This window comes from Solenopsis invicta, chromosome 11 (genome assembly GCF_016802725.1).
Source record: "Solenopsis invicta isolate M01_SB chromosome 11, UNIL_Sinv_3.0, whole genome shotgun sequence".
Taxonomy (NCBI): domain Eukaryota; kingdom Metazoa; phylum Arthropoda; class Insecta; order Hymenoptera; family Formicidae; genus Solenopsis; species Solenopsis invicta.
The window spans coordinates 10,274,620-10,292,391 of record NC_052674.1 but is presented as its reverse complement, the minus strand read 5'-3'; the positions used below and the strand labels follow the sequence as shown (position 1 = coordinate 10,292,391).

Below are 17,772 nucleotides of genomic sequence, written 5' to 3'. Positions count from 1 at the left end.
TATTTATTTTTTTTTTCACATTTTTATCATATACGTATACTAAAAATATCACTTTGTAGGAAAATTCGTGTTTCTGTAACAGAGTTACAATAATCATTTTCTCTCTTCATTAAAATTAAGCATTACCGAAGAGTCATTGTATGTATATGTATCATATATAATTAACTTAATATTACGTTGCCAATGGAATTAAATAAACGCGAATCGAAAAAAGTTATTTTCCGTGAGATCAATAAGATAAGATCAATAAATTTTAAACGGAGCTTGACGAGTTTCTCCCTGCTTTCTGAACTACCGTGAGAACTCATCGCGGATGTTCCTCGACCGGTCTCCGCAAATGCGGATCTCGTTTTCGCCGCGTTTGCCAGGACCTTGGGGCCTGGACCGCATAGGCAGGAACTTGAGATGCACCCGATAATGCTGATTATGTCGAGTGTTTAGATTTAACGAGCCTCCACCTACGACTGTCATCCTGGTTGTGCTGAGGACGCGGTGGAGGTGGCCAAACGACGAAACCACCCCCACTCGGGCACATGATTAATCCCCACTAGGAACCTTCGGTACCTACGGCTATCTAAGTGGGGGTCTCCTCGGCCCCACAAGAAAGCTCTCTTGAACGAGTGGCAGCCTGGTGTTCGCGAACCTTGAGCGTACCTGTCGGAAACCTGTCGCGGAATTGAATGTTCGTAAAAAAAAAAAGTTCAATCCGGTTATCAGATTGGCGCCGTTCGCGATAGAGAAAATTTTTTATTTTCACGATTAACACTCGATTAACTTTCCTTTTCTACTCTCTAAATCGGAATCAGCGTGTTACTCACAGTGAAAGACAGTGAACAGCCTGATTTCAGGGTATATACTTATAACTATATCAATCAGCGATATATGCACTGTCTTTCAGTGATACATTCGAATATTCTGATCAGTGAGAGTACCACCTCCCTCTTAAGCAGAATCATTGAAGGATAGCGAACAATTACTGATGATCACAGTTATAAATATAGCATTCAGTAAATCAATAAGATTTTATTGATTCAGATTTAGAGAGTAAACAAGCTCCTCATCAAATCTTATCAATTTACATATATTTCTCAAGCAGTAACGACGTTGATCTTGTTATTTGTATTTATCTCTTTCTTTTATTTTTGTATTAGATATTATTTATAAGTCTACTTGTCCAATAAGTTGCCTCGTACAATAATCGTAATTTATTTCAATATGAATTAACAGAAGAGAAAACGATAATAATACCACAAATTAAGAGATAAAGTCTTATTTATCGGGCACGAAGATATAAAACGACGATTGATGTTATTATTATATATCTAATATCCTTAAATATCATTTCCATTCACCGCTGAAGAAGTAACATGTCCCTTTCTTTTCTCCGCTCTCTCTCTCTCTCTCTCTCTCTGGTGATTTAAGAACGTGTATTCAGTATTCATTGGACCCCCATCTTCGACGAAACGTGTCTAGGGATGATCCGGATCACAATGGACGATATATACGTTACGTAGAGCTCTACGCGAGGATGCGAGCCGGATAGTCGAAGCTTTTGATGTTATTGACTCGTTTAAAATTGAACTTAAACGGTCACAGTGCAATCACGCCCCTCCTGCCGCGCTCCGGGCGTTCCTGACCTGCCCTAGACACTGGAATCCTGATGCACGCGCAGCGGGAGTTTGATGGGAATTTCAAGGTATCCCACGGGACTTCCAAATACGGATAGTAGCCTGCTCCCGGAAGCTCGCAAGGCATGCTTGGCACGATCCTTGTCTGATGGGTCTCGATCGTGAAATATCATATTAACGACTTCGTTGCGACTTGTCTTGAATATTAATAATCGATTCGTATCCCCAGAAGAATCAAGTTATATTCAAAAGCAGCCAGTTCGCAAACTTTGCTAAATAGCAGTTCACGTCACGAATTTTATTAAAGAACAGTAATTTTAAAGCGTTTTGCATTTCTACATTTATTGTATTTAATATATTTTTTTTATGTGTTGATCGCGGGTAAAACTGGGTATCCTCGCAAGAATTGAGTTATATAAAAAAAAAAGTCAGTCCGCAAACCTTGCTAAACAGCAGTTCACACGTCGCAAATTTTATTAAAGGAAAAAAATTTTTTAATATTTTGTATTTATACATTTATTGTACTTAATATTGTTTTTTTTTTTTATATATATCGATTGCGAGTAAAATAATACAATCTTAACATCGATGTTCTTTCATACAAGCGGCAAAGGTGCAAAAGTTAAAAATAAGCGAATGATTAAACGTTGATGAAGAAAGGGATTTGCGTTAATCAAATTAATTTTAGGGTGCAGGTGGAAGCGCTCCTGTTTCCACGTTATCAAAATTATTCGTTGCACGTAACAAAGCTTTCCGTTCTATTTCAGATTGAGTTACGTCAAACATATCGTGAAACACACGCTCAGAATTCACTTGTCACTGCACACATGTTGACAGCGCTTATTTCGTGAACACGTGTTTTCCGATCGCGCCGATCTCCATGTCATCGACAAACATTATATTATTTTTCTCGTGTCACCGTTCTCGAACGTTAGAGCCGATAGTCGACGATGCGTATTGATTTACCGTCATCTGTACATCATGTTACGTCGTAGGGACGCTGGTGTACCAGGGCCGCATACGGCACTCCGGATGGTCGTACCTTGCGCTACTAGTTTATGTGTCACCTCTCTTTCTTTCACCTCTTACCCCTCTTACTTCTTTCGCGCGCAATTACCACCTGCGTCTGCGGGCGGTATTTCATTCGAAAGGCGTTCACAATAAACGATCGACAATTCTGATCACCAATCCGCTCTTCTTCCGAGGCATACGAACGTAGAATTTCATTTTGCAGAATTTTGTTCATATAAACAAGACTCGTCTTTCGCGTACAGAGAAAATTACAATATAATTTAAAATTACATTGATAATATATCGGTATATCTTTGCAGTTACATATATCACTACGATTTCGTGCAGAATTGAGTTACGCGTGTAACTGGGTAGCACGGGGGCGCCGTTGAAATTTGATTTGCTCGGAATTGCTAACCGAAATGAGATAACTCGTTCGCGCACAAAGCGCTTCAACGTAACAGCTGCCTTCCCTCTGTTCCGGAATAATCTCAGAGCGATTTGTATCGATGTGAATGCCGCTTAACGGCGCGCATAATACGTGCGACGCTTCCAAAACAGAAGAAACGTCAGTCATCCGTCCGTCACGGTGGCGTAAGTCGCTCGGGTGCACCAGGGCACCAGCAGACGTTTGAGGGATTTATAGGGTGTCCCGCCAACACCCGTCGCCGACGACGGGTCGATTCGCTAAATTACGACCCTACGGCTGCGTTTCAGCCCTCCCGCTTCCTCTCGTCTCCGCCATTCATCTCCTCGACCCCGAGCGTGATTGCGCTCCGGGTTTTGCGCGATCATTGAGCATCATCATCAGGTGCGTTCTCGTCATATGACGCGGCGTGACGTCACGGAAGCTCGCGCCTACTAGGGAAGTAACGGTGAGCAGTAGATGAATTTATGGGGATGGGATACGTTGTTCCATTCCGCGCGGAGGACCCTGGTAAGCTCCTCTCGCGCGCGTCGCGAGGACCACCGGCGCGTGGTTGGGGGGATAGGAGAAGGGGTGTAAGGAGGACTCCTTCGATACGGAAAGAAATCCGGGCGACGAGCAACGGGGGTCGGCCGATCACTCGAGGATGGGCCGCGAGTGTCAGTTGTCCGTCAAGAGATCGTCAATGACGTCATTCCGAGACGAGCCTACCAGGATTACAGCCCCGAGCTAGATTTACGAGCGTCGCGCAATCAACAGGTGGTTCGCCGCGAGTTATAGGTAATACTGGCGCACGCGCGCGTTGGGGGAGGATGAGGAGGAGGAAGCGAACGCATTACGCGACCACGGGGACGTGCATTGCCACCTGCGGTGGCTTCTTTCGTGTCGACGTAATACAGTGACGATTAACGTGAAACAGTAACGCGACCGGTAACGTGGCAGGAAGAACGAAACTAGGTGGTCGAGCATCTCCAGCGTTTTGATTTATTTTCATTCCCTTCACCGAGAGAAGCGTTTGGTATTTGTGACTGTAATTGCACGCATGATTGAGAACTCCCCAGCCAGGAATGGTTGGTCGAATTGATGTCGATCGACGTTGACGGCACTGATCGAGCGACGTCTATTCGACTAATTATTTCTAGCGGGGTCTATTTTTTATAGTTATTACTGCTAGGATAGTAGTAATAATAATCTTATATTTATTATAATTCTATCAACTGAAAAAAATTCATTATAAGTTATCATAATTTTAAATATTAATATAGTAAAATATCAAGATATGCTTGGGATAATTAACACTGAAAATGGCTATGAATTGTAATTAAATTACGATAATTGCAATTACATTTTTTTTTCTCTCAGCGTTTACAGCTTATTAATATTTCTAGTCGCTGGAAAAAAATTGTACGTTTCGGCGTGTAATTATTATATCCTATTTAAAATTTGAATAATTTATATATTTGTTAAATCTATTTTATATATTCACTGATACTTTTTTATTTGATTTTTATATGCTCATTCATTTCTCTAATCTTTAGAAAACGCTCTAGAAATGATTGATGTTGCAGTTGAGGTTTTAGTGTTCAGTTGAGAAACGAATTTAAATTTTAAATGAACCGAACGGATGAGAAACAGACGGACGGAAGATGGAGACTGTAATAATGATGAATTCTTGCTCCGGGATTTATTAGCGTGAGAAACGTGAGGAAAGCGGAGCGGGAGTGTCTCGGATTCTGCGTACAACGGCGTCGAGTTCCCGCGAGACCTGTTGCCACGTTGGCGGTCGTAAATTCAAGCGCAGGATGTTGTCCTGGTGAAAACCGTGCCTGTGACGTCTTTATGACATGAGTCTGACATTTAATCGATACGACGGTGACGCAAGCGCGCTCGTCGCGTCTTTTTCTCTCCGACGACTCTTCCTTCCGGAATAAACTGTCCCATCTAATTTGCCCATCTAATTTGCGATATAATCACGAACGAGGAAACGTCGCGAAATGCAATTTAAATGCAACACAACAGAGAGATTCGAAAGATAGAATCATTATTAGATAGAGAATATACCTATATATGTACGATAGAAATTAAACTAGATTCTCGCAAGTATTAATTTTTTTTTCCTCAATTGCCGACAATTGAGCATGACAAAGAACTAAGTAGTAATTAAAGTAATTGTCGGGCATTTAAAGCGCAGAGAGCAAGATTCTAAGAACCAGACGATAATGACCAGACTAGCGTCGTCGACATCTGGAAGTCATCGCCACCCTAACACTACGCATTGTAGAAATCGACGACCACCCCATTAGCTTATCCGTAATTCAGCGTGGTCTCCCTAATGCAAGAGCTCTTTCGGATATTCGTATTCCGGAAACTTTAATTCCTCATCGGCGGCATTAAAAAATCGTAACAGAGTCGCGAGGGAGGTAACGCAGGGAGAGGGACGCATCGGAGGCGTGCCACGATCGATTTCACGTCAAATCCTCCCAACATGACGACCGTGACGTGTCAACGTAGCAGGATAGTATCACCCGCGGGAATAGTCCCGATCCGCCGATACATATTTGTTGCGTTCCGGGATTTTTTCCCGAAGACAGCAGGAAGACGCACGGCGTCTGAAAACGACCAGGCCAGCATCACGCGCGGACCGTCCGCGGGAAGAAAAACTGGCGAAGACGGCGTCGATGTCGCGACGACGGGCGGCCCACGAAGGCGACTCGCTATCGATTTTCTGTCATCTTCTCGGGTTTACGACATCTCACCGCGTTTCGACACTACCAGGAACCTATCAGCATGTCACGCTTGTTTATCCCCCGGCGCGGCGGGACAGCCGGCCCGCCGCGCGCACCGCCGCGTATTTGTTTGTCGAAGAGGACGCCGGCCGGATGCTGCCTGGATATCGTGGAAAAGCGGACGTGTCGTACAGCGTGAAATTCGCCCCGCCTCCTATAGATAAAAATGTATTGCCCCTGCTGATACGTTGAAACACTCTGCGCGTCTCCTTGTGCCTTGAGATTACTTGAATTCGATCTGTAATTCTCGAGGACGATTGAAGATTGTTCTAGAAGATACATTTATTTAAAGAATCTCTGAATAAAAAAAAAAAAATTACTTGCTTTTGTACAAAACGTTTATCTTTATTTTTAGTACACTGAGAAAGAAAGTTGTTAACTCGACTAAATTTTTTAACTTGATTGAATTCTTCAGTTAAAGTATTTACGTATTTAAGTTAAATATATATGTAGGTAAGTTAAATATATAAACACCGAGGGGAAATTCACAGCCGGCATTGGTGTACAAAATTTCGGCAGTGGACTGCCGAAAAAAGTAAGCAGTGATCTATAATATTGACGGCATTGTCGTCAGTGGTTGGGGAGTGGTGAGCTCACTTCAGAGTCGGTTTTTCGATCATGGGGTTGAGCACAAAAATTTTTGAATACTTCGGGAAAGCTTTAAAATTCTTGTGCAGGCATTGGCGTATGATAATGGGCACGCGGTAGTGTTCATAATTGCATGGCATTGCCTTAATTTTAATATAGGATTGACGGCATTGTAGGCATTGACTAACAATAAGCATTGTCGGCAGTGTACAAAAATGTCGGCAGTGACGGCATTGTAGGCATTGACTAACAATAAGCATTGTCGGCAGTGTACAAAATTTTGGGTTGTGAATTCCCCCTCGATAAACACTTAAACTAAAGTTCAAATATTTTAGGTATTTTAAGTCAAATACATAAATAGTTGAGCTAAAAAAATTTAATCAAGATGACAAATTTAATCACGTTAATAACTTTTTTCTCGGAGTAGGAATGTTACCCCAGAGATTAAAATTCATCTTCGAATAATTAATTGATCGTGCTTGTGACATTCATGGAAGACAAAGCCTCACGCGTTGGATAATAATAAAATTATATATAAGCAATATCAATAAAATTTTACATCTAGTTATCGTAAAACGTAATATTTCATTAGACACACGTATTTGCGAAAAAAAAATCTACAAAAAAAGTGCATTTTATTCCCTCGATAACCAGCTGTTATAAACTACTAGTTTTGTTCGTATTATATCGAATTATTCTCTCGCTATTTAGCCTTCGCTTCGTGCGTGTTTGTGCCAGGGGGAGGAGACCAGAGGAGACTGCGGTCTCTAGGGATAAGGTTCCTGAAGAACGTGAGACTCGAGTGGAGAAGCGAAACGGGAGGTTCGGGGAAAGCGGAAACGCGAACGTGACGGAAGCGCGTAATACGTCCCTGATACCAACCGAACCGTCCGCGCTACACAAAACGAGCAACAGGTCTTGTTCTTCGCTCCGATCAATTCTTTCCTTGAACTGTGCCACGTCCCGAAAAAGCGAGTTTTAATTAAGTCGAGACAACGGGGAGACATTCCGGGAAGAGGAAAAAAATGGCACGCGCGTCTTCGGAAAAACTTCAAATTGGACATTATCGAAAATTAACAGCGGCGATTTTTCGTCGCCGCGCTTCCAGCCGTCATGGTATAATTAGCTCCGATCGGGATTGCGATGGGCCATCCAGAACCAATCGCCTGTCGATGGCTCGTCAATCGAGAATTCAAGTATACGACCAGCCGCGTACTAGGCGAGCAGATTTCGGGGTAGGCGTTTTAGCGCGATCCCCACCAACCCAAAACCACGTGACGCGTCGTCCTTGCAGGATCAGGCTAGTAGTCTTTTAGACAGTTGGCACGTGTCCTCCCGCCCGAAATGTCCTCTAAAATTTCGTAATTAACGAGAAATTTCTTTTTTATCAAATCGTAACGGCAAACACATTGTTTTGCATGTTGTTGAGAAAGTCCTTGTTTTTTTTATCCTCGAGATTTACTTAAATACACATTCCTGTGAATCTTCCGTACTGATATCACCGTGCTCGCGGAATCTAGCATAAAAGCCACAGAAGACTCTCATTGTCAAAAATAATTTCTCTGTTATTATACGTGCAGCGTTACTTTCCGTCGGATTAGAAATAAAGAGATTTTGTTTTAAATTCTAAAAAGTTTTTACCAGAACGTGCTTCGATGTGTGAACGCTAAATTAAAAACTATAATATATAGAAAATACATAACATCAAGAGGAAACCATAGATGCGAGAAACTATGTTGATATTCTCGCACAAATGTGTACACTGCGGCAGTCTCACGCACCCAGAGGATTGAAGCGAAACTATGTACAAGCTTTCTCATTATGCTTTCTCACTGCTTTCGCAATTTTACACACGCAGACTTAATGAAATTTTTATTCTAGTCCTCGTACTCTTATCGGATCAAGACGAAATACTGTTATTTTAAATGCTGAAACAAATTAAACGGGAAGAGCCAAAGTTAGCTGCGAAGCTTCGTTATCGCGTCTTATCTGAATCACTGCGACGAACGCGACGATGCACTTCTGCATCCGAACTCGATAAGAGCCAGATCTCGCATGTGCATATTAACTCCACGTGTAAGGCTAGCTCGGTAGTAGACGAGACAAGACGCGATACTCGGAGAACGAAGAGGCGATTAACGCCAATACGTTCTCGTGGTTATTGGAAAATTCGTACGAGGACGAGGGAGGGGGGAGAGGGGGGAGTTATGCCAACTGTTGCTTCGGGATGCCGCGCGTCGATACAATTTGCCACGGCGGTGGGAGCAACGACGGCGACGGCGGTGGCGGCGGCGGCGGCGGCGCGCGGTGGTGGCGGCGGTCAGCGGCAGCGTCGCGCGCCGATAGATTGGATACATCGATACACCGGTTGTATCGCTGACGTGGGGGAGAGGTAGTGGGCGGAGGGAGGCAGCGACAAAAAACGCAATGACAGCGCGACGCGGTACGCACAGCTCTTGCGGCGGGCTGCGCCCCTAGGAGCCCGAGACGCGTCGTGTCTTTCGAATGGCGACGGGCTGCGCATCGCGTCGCGGCGAGACGCCCGAGCGCGCCGCGGGCTGCCGGCTACCGACGGGGAAGACGCCGACGGCGGCTGCGGCGGCGGCGGTGAGCGCCGGTCAAAGCGTGCGCCGATCAAAGCGAGCAAAAAGTGCGCGCACCGGCAAGACGCGGCCGGCCTTTCCTGATTCTTCGTCCAACGTGACAAAAAATGCCATGCCCCCTTGGCTCGCCTCTTGGCATAATGGGGCGCCATGAGCGAGCGCTGGTTGCACATCCGACCCGGTCGTTCGCGGTTATTATTTCGCGGTGAATCCGTTCGATCCCCCCGACGCTGGGCGGATCGCGACGGGGAAGGGGCGACTGACGGGTGGAAGGGGAGAGGTGGTATCCACTCAGCGCGCGGTGTATCGAGCGAAAAAATGGCCGATGGCAGGGTAACCCACGTGGCGAGTTCGACGTTGATAAAACGCCGCCGCCGCCGCCGCGGATTCACCGCTCACCACGCGCGCCAAAGTCAAAGCTCCCGTCGATCGCTCCGCGGCTCTCTATCGCGCAAGCCCCTGGCCCTCCCGCGTCCGTAACCGCGCGCGGTTTTCGGCGACGTACGTCGGGAAGGAAGGACGTCGCTTCTGCGATCCTGGTGCCGTCGTGGTCATCAACATTCTTTTCGCCATCGGGCGAAATCGCTCTCCTTTTCTCTCAAAGCTTTCTCCATGTAAATGCGCCCGATGTACGCGATGGCGCTCTTCGATGGGCAAAATGCAAATGAAGCACCCTGTAGTTTCGGATTTTCCTCTAGTATCTTTATTAGAGATTTGTTCAGGTTTTGAGAAAAAATATCTCGCGCAATCCCTGTAATTATTATTAATCGGACGACATTTATCATGCATTTCTTAGATTTTATTATGACATAGTTAAATGTTGAAATGTTGTATTGCGTGTTGTATAAATCACTCGTTTATAATTTAATGTTTGTATATTTAATAAGACAAGGTCTCCGAATTGTCAGTCTAATAATTTTTATTGGATTTCAATCGTAGAGCTTATTGCTTATGATATATGCATGTACTTCTCTTTGTAAAGATCATACTTATTTTAAGCGATAAAATATAATGTACATGATCATGTGTTTTTTATAGGCGTTAGTTACGAAGATGCTCTGAGGGATGGCGTTCTGCTCTGCATGTTGATGAATAAATTGCAGCCCGGCTTGATTTCCAAGATCAATACATCCGGTGGAGATTACAAGATGATGGACAATCTTAATCAGTGAGTATCATTACAATGGATTTAAGACAGTGAGCATACTCAAATAAATATGAGAAATTATTTAAAGAGTAAGTGAACGACACAGAGCAGTAATATATTAATAATAACAAAATAAGACTGTATTATTCGCTAAATATATTCCCCAAAAATAATTGACATTTATTTTAGTTTAAGACACTGGCTGAAGAAATATTATTTTCTATATAAACATCTTTATCAATAACATGTTTCTAAGAAATATTCTATAATACAACATTCTTAAATTGATTATTTATAATTTGTACTATTTATAGGGTTGGATAGTAGCTAGTTAAAAAGTTAAAAATGAAATAATAAAATTAAAAAGTCAATAACTTTAATTAATTTTAAATAATTTGATTTTTAACTTTAACTAATCGTTTTTAAAACTTTAATTTATTAACTTTTTTTTAAATTAAAAATTTATCTATGTAAAAGAGAAAAATTATAAAAGGAAAAACACATTTCCACACAAAAAAATATTTTTTTGTTATTTCATATAAATTTAGTTTCTAAATAAAATATTAAATTTGTTTAGAGTAATCAAACTTTAAAAATTTACAAATTTCTAATACAATATAAATAATGGTTTATAAAATTAACTTTCAATTTAAATTAATTTAATCTCAACGTAACTTTTAACTAGTTAGTTTTTTGTTTCATGTAACTTTTAGTTAACGTAACTAAATTAATTTTATACGTTATTAACTTTAATTAAACTTGGTTAAAAAAATATATATTAATTTACCCACCCCTGTTATTTACTTTCTAAGTTTCAACATCTTTTTTTAACACAAAACGTTATCCGCGATAGCGCGAGCGACACAGATAATTTCCTAGCACGGCGGGCTGTCCCGCTTCTCCGTCGGCGACGCGCCTTCTGTGCGTTCATGGTTCCCTAATCCGCCGTCGACTTTACGCAATCGACAGTGTTTTGCGTCAATTCCTCGACTGCGGAGTATCGACAACGCCGATCAACGACCGTCTCGTAGCGAGTCGAGAGATTGTTGACCCTCGCGCGGGGCTCGGGCGAGTTTCGAGAGTCGCGCAATATCGCCGGTACCGAGAGCGATTGGGCGCGAAACGCTCCTGTGCGGTGGCGGTGGCTTGCCGGATCCCACGCGACTCCCTGGTGCATCCTGTACGCCTGGCAGCCGAGAACCGACAAAGTCTGAGGTCGGGACCATCGACTATACATTGGAGCGCGATGAAAGTGAAAACGCTGATAGATATATGTAGAGCCGTAGCGCGTGACCGAACGCGCGGCAGACAGAGAGCCGTGAATAACTCTATAATGTCGTTATATCACGCTGCGCGCACTCTTCTCCGACGTATCAATTATCCTTTGAATTATATAAATATATATATGCCCAAATTCAGCGCAACACATTGCAAATTAATTGAGTGACGATTAGTTCGATTGAACTTTCACCGACAGCTCGTTCGAGGGAATTTTTAATGGTTGTCAGTCGCAGTTTCCCATAAACTCAATAAACTCTATGTGCACAATATTTCCTCCTTCTCGGGATTCTTTTATTCTTGTTTTCTTTTTTTTTGAGTTTTCGCAATCGTTTTTGCAGTCGTCTGTCTATATTTATTTATGACGTGGTCGCAACCCGAAAATAGGGTATCCGAGTCGAACGCCTGTAGCACACTGCTACAATCCTGATGAAGCATTTGCCTGCGAGGAGGTGATTTTAGGACAGCGCAAAAGAAGCGCACCCTCGAGCAGCGCTTTTCCGAACCATTCTCCCCCTTTTGTTTCGCTCGAGATGAACGGGATCGCACCCTTCGCTCATGTCGGGTAGAGGAGAGCGCCGTGCCGCGCCGCCGCGGGTGGATTTCTCGCAGATGTGACGGTCTTCTCCCTTCCGGCCGAGAGACACGACTCGACCCCTCGATCGCCTCCTTCCGCGGGAGGAGGAACGCGGCGCCGCGCGTTCCCGCTGTCTCGCGCGTCGTCGGGCGCATTGCGGCCGTGCGCATGTCGCGCTTCTTCGGCGTTTGGCGCGTTTTGAATGTTTAAGAGCGCGTCCCCGAGGTAGTGGGGCGAACGATGCGCAGCGCGGCCACTCCGCGTTACTCCCTTTCTACGCGAGTAGTATGATCCCGGCGAAGGTGGATATGCCGCCACCGCCGCCGCCACCGCCATCGTCGCCGCCGCCGCCACCGCCGCCGCTGGCGGACGCGATTCCACCTACCTAACCACCTACCGCGCGTCTCGTCTCTCGTCTCGTCTTCGCGCGGTCTCCCCGCGTAAGATCACGCGAATATGCTGCACTGGTGTGGAAGGATTCGCTCTCTCCCGCGTGCCGCGCGGCGAGCGCGAACTCGGAGACCCTTTATGTGGCTCTGATAGACGGACCGCTCGTGAGCACTGACCTGCCTCACGCTCTTCGCTCGACCAGCGGAGCGCAACAGGTTGCGAATCATACCGTGGTCGCGTGATCGATACAGAGTCTGGCGAAGTAGTCTGTGGCAGTGACAACAATGTCTATTCTTAAAATTTCTTTTTCCGTCGTGCCTCTTTTACCCTTTTTCTATTCTTAAAAGCTTTGCTCCCTTCGCGTCTGACCTGAATCTTATCACAGATATACGAGAAACCTTGTCAGTTTTATATTATATCAGTTATATCTAATAATTATGTAATACATAATTTTTTAAATATATATATAATTTATGTCTCTCTCGATGAATTATTATATTATATATAAATATACAAAGAGAAATATCAAATATTCAATAATTAATAAATAACAATAAAAATGAAACTGGCTTGAATTTATTTTTGTAACTGACGTTCTTATTCATAGCAAATACTAGTTTTACTAGTTTTATCACCTATCAATCTTACGTTAATATCATTTTTTAATAGTGAAATTTGCAATGGTTTGAATTAGGTAAATTGATGGCGTTTATAAAAATATCAATTTAATTTTTATAATAATTTTAAATGTGTGAATGCAACAAATATTATACAACTTCTTTTATGAAAATATAACAATTCAAAATAAAATTGCATACTTACGCTGTTGCCAGTTATATAAGTTCATAAAAAATTTACAACAGATGTACCTGATTTTCCAAAATGCTGATAACATGCACAAAACAAAATGAAACTTGTTAAATTTATGCCTTTGTTACTTATTTCTTATTTACTTTTTATTTTTCTAAGTAAATGTTGCTTATTTGAAGTAAAAATGTAAAATATTGAATTCTTTCTTTTCTTTAGGAAACTGATACGCATTTCGAAACTTTCTCTTATATAAGTATTCATATATTATCCGATAGATAAATATATATTATATATTTTTAAATGTATAATTAAAGAAAGATAATTATGAAATATATTTAGACTCATTACACAAAGTCCTACATTATTCACTCTATTACACTTAACTTCTTATTATAAAACCATCTATAGAGCAACACAAAGACGCATCTGAAATTTTGCACTCTTCAGTAAAGTCTAGTTTGAAGAATGGCACAGGTTCACTCTTCTCTGAATTGATTTAATACATGACATTATCGCGCGCGATAAATCGTTTCATTATTCAGTACCTCATATGCGGTAGACGCGTCGAGCGTCAGGAACACATCAAAATGAGCAGGCTGTAATATGTAATAGTATGTTTGACGCGCGTATGCCAAATATTCCTCACATGTCAGACACTTTCTCCCGCGATGCTACAAAATTCGCGTTTACATCTCACATTTATCTATAATTTCATTCGGCGCGAAGAGAATATTAAATTTCTCACGCTGGTAATCAGAGTCTTTGTTCTACAAGTGCGTAAACTGATATAGGTTGAAAAAGATCGAAATTATCTTCGGTAAAAAATCAGATCTAGGTATTAGTGGCGATTTGTAAATTGTACGAATTTTTATATCTATGTACTGTAAGTCATCAATTTGTAACAATGGTATATTTGCGGTAAGCGTGCACCCAGAGAAAAGTTATGTTTAAATTGATGAAATCTTTTCTTTAACTTAGTTTTTCTAAACTGAAGTGAAAATATCTTTGAGGAAAATAAAAATTTATTTGATTTTAAGAAATGACGAGAAGATAGTCTTTTTTAAAGCAAATAAATTATTTGTTTAATTCAAATAAATAATTTTTTAATTGCAAGAAGATATTGACAAAAGTATAAGAAATAATTTACTTGTTCTGGCTTTAAAAATATATTTCTTTTGTTTAAAAAAAGACTTGTGTAGCAAACTATTTCTTTAATTCTAATAAAAAGAACAGTAAAAAAAATTTCTTCAAAATCAAAGAAACTTTTCCTTAACCGTATAGCCATGCACAAATTTCTTTGATTCAAACAAATATTTTTGACTCGAAGAAACTCTTCTCTAGGTGTGATTGACGGGATGGGCGTTAATCGTCTTCGACGTTGGAAACGGAGCGTGATTCTGCTATCCTGTTAAACGGGCACACGCGACACGTCATTTCTGCGACGCGGAGAACAAAGGCCACCACCCTGCCGTCTTCGCCATCGGTTGCGTATCGCACGTCCCGTTAATTAGCGAGCAGCGATAATTAGCGACCGAACAATAGAAGCGCGTCACTAGCTGAAGGCGACGCCCAGGCGAACAGCCGTATAAAGGAGTTGCACGTATAGCCTGTGCTTCTCTTTTGTTTCTCCCCCGCCTTTGTCTTCCCTCCGACTTGCCGCACGTCCTCGACACGATGTGTCCCACGCGACTCTTTCTCGTCGTGAGGATTCTCCGGTGTCTCTTTAGCGTTTATTTTTCGAAACATCGTTCATTAAATTGAACGTGCAAAATTATGCGAATTTTTTTCATTTCCTTCTCGAGTTTATAACACGTACATGGCTGTATATTATTGATAAAAGTGTGTACGATTGAAAATGTGTATTATTTTTTTTTTTCAGGTTCCAAAAAGCTTGCGTGAAATACGGGGTACCTGACGTTGATCTTTTCCAAGCTGTCGACTTGATTGAACGTAAAAATATCGCTCAAGTGACGAATACCATTTTCGCCATCGGACGAACGGTAATTACCAATTATTTTATTACTTTTACATTAAATTAAGATTTCATAGTATTTAGTATCCAGAAGAGCTAAAGACTCCTTTAAGGAAGCTTTTTCAAATAAATATAATATATGACAGGATTTTTCAAGATTTTGTTTTGCGAATCTCAGGAGTAAATAACATTTGCGTGAATTGAGCATATATTGCACACTTTTGATTGCGTTATTTATATTTAGGGAGAAGAATATATATCTATATATTTTTAAAATTCTAATTTACAGACGTATAAGCATCCGGAATGGCGCGGTCCCTGGTTGGGACCGAGACCAGCGGAGGAGAACAAAAGGGCCTTCACGGAGGAACAGCTAAGGGCTGGGGAGGGACTCATTGGTCTGCAAGCTGGTACCAATAAGGGAGCTACACAAGCCGGGCAAAGCTTCGGGGCTACGAGAAAAATACTTCTTGGAAAATAATTCCTAGAATTCACTCTCGTTTCTTTTTTAATCGCTCGTTAAAAATATTATATTAACGCGATCTCTAAATGGATATACCCGCCCCATTGCAACGTGAAAATATTAGGAACGTTTAGTTACATCGTACATTCAGCGCTTTTGTGAAAGAACATACGAAATGTATACAGAAACAATTGAGTTTTATAATTCTTTTACGATTAGAAGCCGCAGTATATCTGTCGCGCGAGAAAAGAATAAACGCATAAATGTTAGATACATCACAATTATTGGGCTTTTCGGCGCGTTCACTTCTAGCACGAGTGTATCCAACGAAATGTATTTTATGAAGTAATAAAAATATATACGACAGTGCATCTCGAGAGAAGTGAAGCTTCAATTCTGACTCGGTGCAGCTCAAGCGTCGATGCATCGAGCCAAACTATTCTCTCCCGCCGCGAAATTCTTAGAGCGAGTCTTGTCGCTCTTGCTAGTTTCCTGGCAGCTCGCTCGGCTTCCGACAATCGTCTTCAGCCGCGTGCTCCGTGTCGGTGCACGCGGAAATGCACGTGCACGTCTTCGGTTCGCGCGCGCTCCGTCTCGTCGCTCCGCCCCGAATATACGCTCCAGATACGCGCCTCGTGCCGCGCGTATGTACGTGCGTGCCGACACGCGCAGAGCGGAGCGCGTATGCGAGCGCCGTCGAGCCTCGTACGTGACGGGGACGACGAGTGGGCGTGACGTGTACGTACACGCGCTACACGCATTCCTTGACCGGTTTCTACACCGCGAGGCTCCCCGAGGATCAGGCGAGCATCCTAAGGCGGAACACGCCGGTTACCGCCGATCCGAAATCACATCGCTCCGTTTTTTTCCCCCTCTCCTCGCTCATGCACGGAATCCATAGCCGCTAAAAATTAAAATAATTGAAGACTCACCGGCACCGATGCGCAGCAGCGGAGTTGCAATATTAATCTGTAAAATATAAATTATATTCAAACGTTAAGAGCATATTCCAAAAAAATATTTTTTAAAATATTAAAAGTTTCCTTAACATTTTTATTTTTAATGTTAAATATATCTTTATTATATATTAAAATCAGATATATTAACAATTGTAAAACTTAATTACTTTTTTCCGTATGCTGTGCTCCGCATTATCTGATTTATAATAATTTATATATTTTAGATGTTTGTATTGTCTACATGCAAAAGGTTCGTGTAATCATTGCGTATTGTTTGCGTAAAAAACGCTTATAGACATAACCTTGAAACACACAGCGCGACTCTGATGATATGGGCAGTACGCGTTGCGCGACAAATTTTGCAGAGACAGTAGGTTCAGTAGGTAATGATGGAGTATCATACTTTACTAATTATGAATCGGTAAAAATGCGCGCGATTAACTCGACCGATCGATAAGTAATGGCGTTACGATCGATAAGTTATGTCGTTATTACCCATTGAGCCACACCTGTCCTAGCGAAGATCGCCGCTCACCCCGCCATGCCACCCACTATGTTAATATGCATTCTGCACAGATAACCAAGCGTTCAAAACCCAAGCAAAACAATGAGTCACAATAATGACTTTTTGCTCCACTTGGATATGGCATTCGCGAGTCTGAGCTCGGAAATCACATCGGAAATCTAACCCTAAATCAGAAAGAGAGAGAGAGAGAGAGAGAGAGAGAGAGAGAAACAGAGAAAGAGAGAGTGGGAGACAGAGAGAGAGAGAGAGAGAGAGAGAGAAAGAGAGAAAAAGAGAGAGAGAGAGACACTCACCCACGGTTGCTCCGCCGTTGCCTGACACCAATCCCTGGGTCTCCTCCTCCTCTCAGTCATCTCTTGCTCCAGGGCGGCGGGTTGCTCCCTCGCAGAATGCTGCACACACACACACTCACACACATACACTTCACACGGCAGGATTATAATAGCCGTTATCACTCACCAAATTAATATCACTCGCGACGTTCCCCACGACACTGCACCACCGCGACGTTGACCGTGCACGACCGCTACGATCGCGATTAACAGACATCTCGTTGAACCGCGAAAACAAAAAGCTCGCTGCCGTCAACACCCGCGACCATTGTGAC

At 42.5% G+C, this 17,772-nt stretch overlaps 1 protein-coding gene across 1 annotated transcript in view; it reads left to right on the top strand.

The window, feature by feature from the left end:
- Nucleotides 1–16,051, top strand: part of LOC105200270 (muscle-specific protein 20) — a 31,512-nt gene extending 15,461 nt beyond the window's left edge. Inside the window, exons 3-5 of the mRNA XM_026136740.2 lie at nucleotides 10,082–10,211; nucleotides 15,125–15,245; nucleotides 15,507–16,051. Coding sequence (XP_025992525.1) covers nucleotides 10,082–10,211; nucleotides 15,125–15,245; nucleotides 15,507–15,698 — 443 coding nt within the window. The 3' untranslated portion in view covers nucleotides 15,699–16,051. The remainder of the gene's footprint in view (nucleotides 1–10,081; nucleotides 10,212–15,124; nucleotides 15,246–15,506) is intronic.
- The last annotated feature ends 1,721 nt before the right edge of the window (nucleotides 16,052–17,772 follow it).